The sequence below is a fragment of the Pempheris klunzingeri genome, chromosome 7, assembly GCF_042242105.1.
Source record: "Pempheris klunzingeri isolate RE-2024b chromosome 7, fPemKlu1.hap1, whole genome shotgun sequence".
In the NCBI taxonomy this organism is placed as follows: Eukaryota; Metazoa; Chordata; class Actinopteri; order Acropomatiformes; family Pempheridae; genus Pempheris; species Pempheris klunzingeri.
The window spans coordinates 2,069,766-2,080,684 of NC_092018.1; the positions used below are offsets into that span (position 1 = coordinate 2,069,766).

Below are 10,919 nucleotides of genomic sequence, written 5' to 3' on the forward strand. Positions count from 1 at the left end.
TCTGCAGGTTACAGTAGACGGCTATAGTGTTCACGGTACATGTCCACAAGTACAGAGGACTGCAGGAGCTTTCCCTTAATGTCTCTGTCACATATTCAGGGCTCTGGGTGCACACATGGAGGAGGAGGGGGGGGGGTGACAATGTAAACACAAAGCAGGAGACACGGAGACGAGATGACGGAGAACTTGTTATTAGAAGGTGTGCATGAAGCATGAAGCATGAGATGAAGCACCCAAGGCCGTACAGTCTGGTACTAAACTATGAGTTCAATTATATTTTTATTTGACAGAATTTACAGAACAATCACTGTATTATGATACATAACGTGAGAGAAGAGTTTGGCCACATCACCCATCCTTAAGTGTAGATGTCTGAGATAGGTAATGATCTTCTTCTCTGATTGTGTGTGTGTGTGTGTGTGTGTGTGTGTGTGTGTCACATCTGCAGACACTCACTGGTTTGCAGGCCACCTGCTGACACTCTGCAACTGAACACTGGACTTCCCCGTTGCTGCAGACACATCTGGAGCAGAGGCTGGGCTTCCACTCTTCACCATCTCTGTACACAGTCCCCTGCCAGGAGCAAGACTCTGACACACACACACACACACACACACACACACACACACACACACACAGATAAACACAGAATGAGTAAACAGTGAAAATGGGTTTCAGGTAATGAGCTGACTGTTCAAGCATTGTTTGCCCTCACAGTCATTGATTTACAGTGAGGGGAAAAAGTGCTGCCGCTAATTAGCTGCTAACTGTTGGGATGCGTCATAGCAGCTCTGAGACATCATTAGAGTCGAGATTAACCTTTCAGCTCGGCTCCAGCTGCTCCGTGCACTCGAAGAACTCGGGCTTTGTCACGACAACATCCCGTCTGAAATATCGCTAAATAGTCCCTGATGTGTGTGAGAGGTTCAGAGAGGTCGTTTAAAAATGATGGATCATCAGGATTTGTCACCATACGAGCCGGAACAACATGCATCACAAGAAGAAATGTATTAAGGTGTTCAGTTATCCTGTAATCACCAAAGGACCGTCTATGATATTTTACTTTTAGTGCGATGAGACGTCACTGGAGGCTTCAGCTAATTTCCAGTAACAGTCACACAAAGAAATAATACAGCATTTTACTCACCACCGTCACCCTGAAAGCATTTATCGTCACTATATGAAAAGAATTTAACTCCTTTATTAAGATTTGCATCGGGAACATTTACATCTTTAGCTCCCCCACTCACACCTTTGGACTTTAGAATAACACCTTGGGACTAAATCAAATAAACATGGTTGTATAAAACTAGTGTAGACAGAAGAAGTCCTGTGCTGCAAGAAGAAAAGCAGTTGTTCACGGCCTGGATTGGGGAGAGAAAAATGGCCAAAGCCTCCCCCCATTTGAGGTCAGCAGCAGAGCTCATGTTTATTGGAAGAGGAGGAAGTGAGCTCACCTGAGGCGTTGTGCTGCAGCACAAACACACTTAGCTCAGGTTACCTGTGTGAAGCGTCCACAGGGTGAGCCACTGTGTGTGTGTGTGTGTGTGTTCCTGCCCTGCAGTAGGTCAGAGTGTTTAGCATACATGTCTGTGCACACCTGTGATTAATGTTTTATTTTGTGTGTCCCCAACAGGGACCCCGACAGAAAGCCCCCCCACACACACACACACACACCTCTGAGCCTGGTTCTGTTCCAGGTTTCCTCCAGTTAAAGGGGAGTTTTCCCGCCACCGTCGTCTAATATAACACCTGATGCTCGCTAATTGTCCAGGCAGAGAGTTGAAACTAAAATAATCCATGACAGAGAACATTTAGGCTTTTAGCTTTGGTCCCAGTTCGACTGTCATAGGAGGAGAAATTCTGTTGCAAACAAGGATTGTTGTGAAATTTTGCAGTTGTGCATTTATACTTTAACCATATTCCAGATTCATTCCAGCCTCTTTGCACTATATACGTTTTGGCACATGCAATGTGGTATTTGCAGCCACGTGTATGTTGGAAAGAGTGTATTCAGTGTGTAATAAACCCCACCTGTTTCATTTGTATCCCACTTTGGGATCTTCTGCTGCTGAGGAAGTTTTCCTTCAGGCCTTTTTGCTAGCAGAGCTCATGTTCATGTCCCATGTGAAACCAAAAATTTGAACCCAAACATGAGCTTTTCCCTGAATCTAAACATGCAGTTTTGTTGCCTAAACCTAACCAAACTGTGATTGAAGACTTAAAACAATTAAATAAATTGAAAATAAAAAGTCGGCATTGAATTTTGGTTTTACACGGGACACAAACCCTGATCTACTGTTGGGTGAAAATCAGACAGTCCATCTTTTTTAATGTATATTCATATCTGTACATAGTTGTTCGATGTTTATATTTACCTTTGTTCAGCTTCTTGTTCCTTGTTTGTGTGCACACACAGAAAGCATTCACGCTCTGTACCCAGACTTCATCAAAATCTACCACACATTTCCAGACAACTGGCTAATAAAAACACACTTCATGCTGTCAAACAAGTGCTGTTTAAAGACAAGCAATAAGAAAATATGGCCAATATGAAAAAGACCATGTGTATTTTGCTGCATGTTACACACCCTCAAGGCTCATATTTCTGACTCTCCTACAAGCACTTGAATGCACCAAAAGCTATCACAACATTTCTTACTCTCTGCTGCATTCAAAGTCAACTATACCATAACCTTCATTTACAAAACTAAGAAATGAAACCTAATTAAGGAAATTAAACTATCTGGGGTTCATTTTCAAATCTTTATGTCATGAACTGAAACAAAATGTTTGCCTTGAGGCAGGAAGCTGTTAAATCGCTCTCTTCAAAGCCACCAGACTCTATTAGCAGTCGTTTTACTTGGAAGGAGCTGCTGGTCTGCTGCTGCCTTGTTAGTATCATTGTGTGCTACACAAATAATGTGTTGGATCCAAACTGACCGCTTGAGGCAGCAGCAGACCACCAGCTCCCAGGAAGCTGCCAGCTGAGCCAGCCTACTGGGCCTGTTCCAAAACTTTTTCTACCTACTGCTCCTTTCTAACCCAAAACCAGGCACAAATAGAGCCGAGGTTTATCCTTTCATAGCACACAAGCAGGTGTGGTCCTTTAAAAGACATCCATGAGGAACACGGGCTGCCTCTGAACTCTGTATGCACAATGCATCGCCCCCTCACCTCCATTGCGGACACACTTGGGGCAGCACTCTCCAGCTGGGGTGAACGGGCTCTGGTCCCCTGGGCAGCTGAGTGGGGGGCAGGGGCGTTCGTTGCAGTATACACTCCCTTTGGAGCAAACACACAGCGAGCAGGGCGACGGACTCCACTGGCTGTCGTGCTGTGGGAACCGGAGAAACAGAGAGTGAGACAGCTCCACACAGAAATACGACCAGATTGGGAAAAAAAAAAAGAGAGGAAGGAGCAGAGAGGCGGCGGGATGAGGAAAAGCTGGTTCGGTCTCTGTGGACCTGACAACACTGTAAGCCTAAGCCTGAGTGACAGATGAGAGAACAGAGAGTCACAGAGGGGGGAGAAGGTGGAGGAAAGATGTGGCAGGAAGAGAGCAGTGGCCCTGTTAAAGACGGGCTTCAAAAGTTGGCTCCGCTGCAGAGCCAGTGTGAGGTGAGCGGTGAGCTCGCTGGCCATTCCTCTTCATCTCTTTATACTGGATGATGCTGAAAATGCCTGGGGCCAGCGTGCGTTGGTATAAAACCACGTGGGTGTTTCTGCTTTGTGATGGACAGAAGTGGATTGATGGAGTCTATACCTACACAACCGTCTCAGGGGTATTAATTAGAATTAGATGGCTCTTATAGAACCATTTTGTGGATGTATAACTGTTCTTAAACTCTAAATGAGGCATCAGCGTGTCGATGTTGCCTGCAGTCAAAGCGATAGAGGTGAGGATCTGACTTCACTCATTTTCTGAGGCATCAGGCTGTGAAACCTGTAATAAAACTTTCTGTAGCCCGCATGGAATATATCATTAGTGTGAGATCTAATGGAGAATTGATGTGAATGGGTCTCCATCTGCAAAGAAGCACATTTCTATGGTAACCAACATGCAAAAGTGATTTCATGGTTTTGGCAAAACAGCCAATATGTTTTTTCATCCTTTAAATAATGAGAATCTGTCAAATGCATGCTAAACTAAGATGCTGGCCACTGTCCAGGGTGCTGATTCTGGAGCTGTCCTTCGTAACAGTTTGGTGAAAACTGCTCGATTTAACACCCAAAAACATTCTGTAAAAGAACCACTATCACATCACAAAATATACGTGTGCAGTTTGTGATCTCAGATGCAAAAAAGCTTAGTTTTTCCCAGAGAGTTCCTCCTGGGAAAGGAGCAGCAGTCCTGCTCCTCCAAAGGCCGTGACTCCTCTCCAAACCTGCTCTCCTGCTAGTTCAGATCCGTGTAAAGAGCCACTTCAGCGGGGAAGTGACGCCAGTGGAATCTCCAAACGCGGCCTCGTTTCATTTGAGGACGTGTACTGTCCAAGACCGCTGCCAAAAACAGTGCAGCTCGTTAAGCCGGAGGCCACTCGATGGAAGATGAACAAGACGGCCATTGTCTCTTTGGTGAGGGGGAGGCGGGAAGCGGGAGGGTCCACATTTAGCAAACAAATGCCTTTGAAAAGCAATTTATTGGTTTAATCACCTTGTATGTAAAGTTTATGATTTAGGGTTTCCCACCGAATTTCACGAATTAGAGCCTGTATGTGCTCGTTTAACTTGTCTGCTGCCATAACGGCCTCTTCTGATTTGTTTTGGAGCCTGGCTGAAGGGTGTTGAATGGAGTTTAGGTCAGCGATCAACTTCTCAACATTAAACTGGGAGAATCAAAGAGGCACAGAAACAGGAGAGAGACAAACACCACCATCTAAAATGTCTAAAATATCAGTGACAGCAGGAAGAGGAGGAACAATGAGTGAACTTTTAAATCAGCAGAAAGCTCCTCCGTCACTTCCACTTACTCCATAAACGGCCCCTTGGTGCTGGCAGCCCTGGGGCGACGAGATGCACTCGGGACAGCACTTGTTGGCAGGGATCCTCAGACGCTCCCCCTTCAGAGAGGACACACATGGACACCAGAGTTAGCATCATACTTTTGTTTCTCATTACCTTTTGGTTTCAGTTCAGTTAGTTTCCAGAGAGGGTTTGCTCGTTTCTGTTTTTATTGTTTAAAATGTTTAGTTTTTATCAGTTTCATTGTTGGTTTTAGTTTTTTATCATAACCTGGAGGGTATTTTGTGAAGGCAGCTGACTCCCAGTCATGTAGACGTCCCAGTCTCCACCAACGCCTCTCCAGGCTGGTTGTGTCTAAAATAAAGATAAGTCCCACATCTTTTTATTTGATTTAGTTTTTTTCTAAAGTCTAATTTAGATTTTGATTTCACTTCACTAAAGTGGTTTTTCACGCCTAGTTTTAGCACCAAGCATGACCAAAATACTCTCAAAGGCCCAGAGACAGACCGAGAGAAACCACGTGAGTCCTTTTAACCAGCATGAATAAAAAAAAAACAAACTTGCCGAATCCATTCTGTCCGTGTGGATGGAAATTAACCGACAGGTGACATAAATAACACAACGGGGCCGACAACAATGAAAGTATGAAGACTCAATCAGGGATGCACAGCATGTAGAATACAGAGCGAGCGCCGTGGAGGTATTACAATACAGATTCAACACACACACGTCCTTTGGCTGCTGCACGCCCAGACCGAGGCCGAACGAGGATGGAAGCAAATGGGAAAGCAGCGGGGGGTCAGGCGAACAGCCCATGAATACTTTAGGTGTCGTTTATTTGGAAATACAAATGATGTGGAATGGAAGGAGGAACACAATCTGTGTGAGGTGACTGAAAACAAACCCCACAGAGCTTCGAAAAACGCCTCGTGTCAATTGAAACAGAGGAGCAAACTGAACGGAGACAGCGACTCGGCAGCGGGAGACAAATTACATGTGAGAAGAAAGAAGAACGGCAACTAAATGTACACTGTGCATAACAAGTACGGGAGATGAAATGGACGGGAAGTGAGCTGTGCTGCAGGTGGCAGCTGGCCACCAGCAAAACTAGTGCACTGAATGTTAAAGCAGAACCACAAGCTGAATTTTGACGGCATCTCTCAAAAGTTCATCTACCACAGAAGCCACTTTGTGCAGGTGAACTCTAATAACTAGTACAGATCACATGTTGTCTCCTGCTCTTGTTCCCACGTTTCTTCTTAACTCATCTTTTCTTTTCTTTGGTCCCTCCAGATTTTCTGTTCTGTCTCCAGCCTCAAATTCAATCACCAAATAAAATGTAGCTGTGGTACAAGAATTTGATGCAATTTGAGATTCTATTGCTGCAAATGAAGAGAGATGGTTCAGGCTCAGGGAGAACAGAGCTGATTTATCACTGGAGTGCCGTGTTCTCACAGCACAAAGACTCAAGGTTTTTCTGCTCTTGTAATTGCTTTTGCAGGAAGATGAACAGTTATGTGGAGGTTTGGGGCTCCTCTGGAACATTCAGCAGTGGCCAGTGAATCTGATATCTATTTATTCAGCTGCACTTTGCTGTCTCGTCTCCACATCACGTAAAACAACTTGGTGGATAAATCAAGTCCACGCTTTTACTTGAAAAGTGGACAAAATATCGTCAGTCAGATTTGATTGTCTCTTACTTCGCATGTCACATCTCTGCATTTTAAAGCTTTTCCCCTTTCATTTAACGGCGGTTAAGTCGGCAACACTTTTACAGTCACTCTTCAGCCTAAAGTACCAAAAACTCTGAACTAAAATCAGTTTGCTAGTTGTGGAGGTGACTTCATGTTATGTAATGTTGAGGAACGCACGGTGAGCACCGTCCCTCCAGTTTAAGTGCACGGGGGGGGGGAGTTTTGCACGATAACGTCAAGTTCTTAATGCTGCAAAAATCATCTGCTCACAGTTTTGGAGCTCATGTTGAGCCGTCAGTGTGTTACGGCTCCATTATGTGATGTTTGTGGTGACAACAAAGAATTTACTCGAGAAAATATTTGGCAAATTAATCGATAATGAAAATCATCATCAGTTGCAGACAGAACCTGAATTTAAAAACTCTACGATCTCTGGATGTGTGGACTCTGCATGCTGAGCATCATCTCATCCTCTATCAGCATGTGCAGCTTTAAAACAATCTAAGACATCATCTGTAGCAGATGATTAACCTCGAGTGTCAAACATCACTGACGTATTGGACTTCAGAAGACAGTAGGAAGTAGGAACATGAAGGGAAAATAAGTACATTTAAGCTTGATAATAGCAGTGGATTTTAAAAAGAAAGCCCTGTAATCAGAGACAGGCAGCTGATGAAAACCCTAATACTGTTTTATCACAGCGTAGGTGAGAGGGAGTCACTTTTTAACAACTTTTTAAATGGAGGGAGCACACGGCTTGGTGAGCATGATGACTAATTTCTAATTAACATTGGATTGCTGGCCAGCAGAGTGGAATTTATTAGACATTGATTGTTGCCTTAGCTCACGGTTGTGATTGGATTTGATGCTGCCACCGCAGGCTTGACGTTTAAATCACATTTAAGAAGAAGCACTGGGAGGAACGGAGTGAAAAAGACCTTTGAAAATGTGTCGCTCTGAATTAAAATTACCCAAAAAAAAGGTAGACTGGAACTAACAGTCTGTGAATAGTTGTCATTGTGGCAAATTAAATGGTGCAATCGTCAGACTCCACTGCACAATAGTCTGTCATTTCATGTAAGTTTCATGTTATAAAGGCAACTCGCAAGGCTGCGTGATTAAATGAGCCCCTGAAAGAGGATCTGCACTTCAAGGCGAAATGGAGACAGGGAGATTAAAATATCACAAAAAGAAGGTTGTTGCATATTCAACATGACATATTTTATTCACTTCCTCGTCCAATGGCTTATGTAGAGTATTCTGCTGAAACAATACCACCACATCTCACGCCGTCATGTCGTGTAGCTGAAAATGTCCTTCAGCTTAAACTCCAGTGTTTTCTGTGAGCTTCTCTGGTCTCAAGTCTTAAGTTAAGTCAACACTGGGCAGACTTTTTGTCACTTTGGGATAGTTTCTCTCATAAATGCTCTCCAATTCTAACTGTTAATTCAGCATTAACGGACATTTAACCAGCAAACACAACAAAACAGATGAACTGTGCTGCTCTCCTCCTCCGGCTGTATGCGTCCTCGTTCAGACTGTTCAGGTCGTCACACAGGTCGACGCTCTGCGACCCCATTTGGTGTTTGATGCTAATGAACAAGGAACCCTTTAACAACTGTGAGAGACACCAAAGGGCAAAGCAGTAAAGAGCGGGAAAATGCGAAGTGGAGGAAGACGGATGAGTCGAGCACAAGACTTTCATGATATTTGTGGGACTGGATCTGGATCTGGACGTGCCATGAGCTCTACTGTGATGCAACATTTTGGTCATATCGCACCACCCTGTATTGGCTCATCAACTCCCCCAAGGCCTCTTTTGATCTCTGTTGGTTGGCTGAGAAGCTCAAAGCATCCAATGGCCCTCTGCTCCTCAGGGTCACCACATGCGATGATGCTCAGGGGCTCGGCCGTCGCACCTTTCTGGTGGCTCCGCAGTGCACCGAGAGAATTTAACAAAATACCTGAACCCAGAGAACGTCCACGTAACAAATACTAATTTAATCCCTGATCATGTCTGTCTCTGTGGAAACCTGGACCAGTGCCAGTGTCAAGGTCCCCTTTGAACTCTCTGCCACTTCTCCCCTAAAAAAACATGACCAGACATGACATGTACCGTTTCACAGCGTCAAGATTCCCTAAAACCACCGTTTCCCTTCACCTGACCCACACTGGTGCAGCTGACGTCTTGTTAAACGGGTCAGATCTGGCTTGGAACAGCCTCTCTGTACAAACATTTGCAGCACCTGTATAACTGGTCTTAATGGTTTCATTTTGGCTCACTTTAGGGTTCGAACTCTTTAAATGTCCAGGGGGGGGCACTTAGAGTGTTTCTACTGCTGTCAGATTTGACCCAAACTGTATGTAAGGGTTATAAAACACCTGGCTGAGCCTCACTGTTGCACTGGGTGTCATGTTCCTTCATTACCATGAACACACACACCCACACACACACTGCAGTTTGTTTTGGCTCGATCCCACATTCGCGGTCCTGCTGCCCCAAACGCTCACCAGCACGCTGGAGGTGCATCAATCTGCCACTGAAATGAGTTCCTAACAAATGCATCATTTGCCCCTGATGTGACTAAAGCTTGTCCAGCTGTTTCAGGAGATGAAGTAAACTAAGTAAAGAGAGGCACAAACATATCAGGAGAACCGCAGCAGATCAGCACCACTATCCGTTAACACTAACATCAGCATCCAAACTTCCCGTGTGAAGCGTAAAAGGTCTCACCCTCTGGAAGTCACACTGTGGGTTGGGGCAGTGGGTGGGCCTGCAGATGGCCACGTCGCTGTAGCAGGTACACTCCTGGCACGACTGCGGCCGCCATGATGTGTTGTTCTGTCAGAGCGAAACAAAAGAAAAAAAAACAGACATGAAACACGACGGAGCAGATTTGATTCATCGCTGCATCTCACACTCCGTTATCATTATGATTATGATTATCAACACACCCGCACATCGTCTTTATGTCGACAGCTGGGGCGAATGACACTAAACATATAGGCCCCTTGGTGCATATTAATGTGATAGAACAGGTCTGTATTCTACCTGGATGAAAGTCTGCAGCATTTATTACTTTTCCCCCTCAGGAAGTGTTCAGAAAGAAAACATTCTTTGTTTCTAGATTGAGATTTTGCAGAATCGAGCTGCTTGACTCTTACAGTAATAGTAATTTACTTCTGCTGCCCTCCTCTCCAAAGACCATCATTCACACAGAAGAGATGCCAGACTTAATGACAGCTACAGTACAGTGTGCAGTAATCTATGACGATATCATTTATCATAAATCCATTGTTTCCTAATCGGTGCTGTATTCAGGGGATGCACAGCAGTTTCCCTGCATTGCATCACTTTGTCTTGTGAGCTCGATGAGGTCCACGATCACTGAGTGAGGTTTACTGCTCCAGTTTACAAAATGTGAGCTCCACCATCAGAAAACCATTTCACACTTTGAACTCTTATCATCCTCTTTACTTAAGGCTGTAAAACACTGAAGGATTTCTGCTGCTGCAGGTGGAGTGAAACTGCTTCAGTGCTGATTAAAAGCCTTGAGCACCACGGCCAACTACACAACGAGATGAGGGCAGAACAGGCAGAAAGCCTCGAGATCACCTCTGCCAGTTGGCTGCTGCCTTTAGCATGCCTGCGATTTGTCAATAGCTCATAAGAGCAAGCTGACAATGTCTTATGGCTAGCTTTAAGCCCAAACTAAATCAATACTCCAGAGCCTGCATATGATCAGATATATCATCTTACGCCCCATAAATCCGATTTAGCCGGATGATTAATAACCCACTCGTGACGGGAATGTCCGCGGGCAGCTGTGCTCATGGAGTGGACACTGGGTGGCCGGGGGTGACTTTGCTCCATTTCAGACGGTAACTACAGCAGACATCTTAATGGACGGGAAACTTCAGCCTCAGGTAACAACAAGACCACTAATAGTGCCACATATGCTGACACAAAAGGATATAGGAGGGTACATAGTGGTAAAGCAATACATCACGGCTGGATGGAGCTCTACGTGTCCTCACTGTGCAACCGGGGGCTCAGCTGACTAGTCCTGTATGTACAAAGGGAAACCTGGATCTATTTAATCAGGAAAGCCTGAATACTAATGAGTGCAAATGTTGATTAAGCAGCAGAGAGCAGCCACCCTGCGAACATCCCATCCACCTTAAAGCCCCTATGTGTGGGATTAAAACATTTTTACACTGGCAGCAGTATCGAAACAGGAGAAATGCGACGTCTCCAAC

At 44.8% G+C, this 10,919-nt stretch overlaps 1 protein-coding gene across 1 annotated transcript in view; it reads right to left on the reverse strand.

The window, feature by feature from the left end:
* fras1 (Fraser extracellular matrix complex subunit 1) overlaps positions 1-9,662 on the reverse strand; it is a 165,063-nt gene extending 155,401 nt beyond the window's left edge. Inside the window, exons 1-5 of the mRNA XM_070833319.1 lie at positions 9,615-9,662; positions 9,394-9,501; positions 4,974-5,063; positions 3,178-3,337; positions 457-590 (exon numbers count right to left, since the gene is read on the reverse strand). Of these exons, the coding sequence (XP_070689420.1) occupies positions 457-590; positions 3,178-3,337; positions 4,974-5,063; positions 9,394-9,501; positions 9,615-9,662 (540 nt within the window). The remainder of the gene's footprint in view (positions 1-456; positions 591-3,177; positions 3,338-4,973; positions 5,064-9,393; positions 9,502-9,614) is intronic.
* Positions 9,663-10,919: the final 1,257 nt, after the last annotated feature.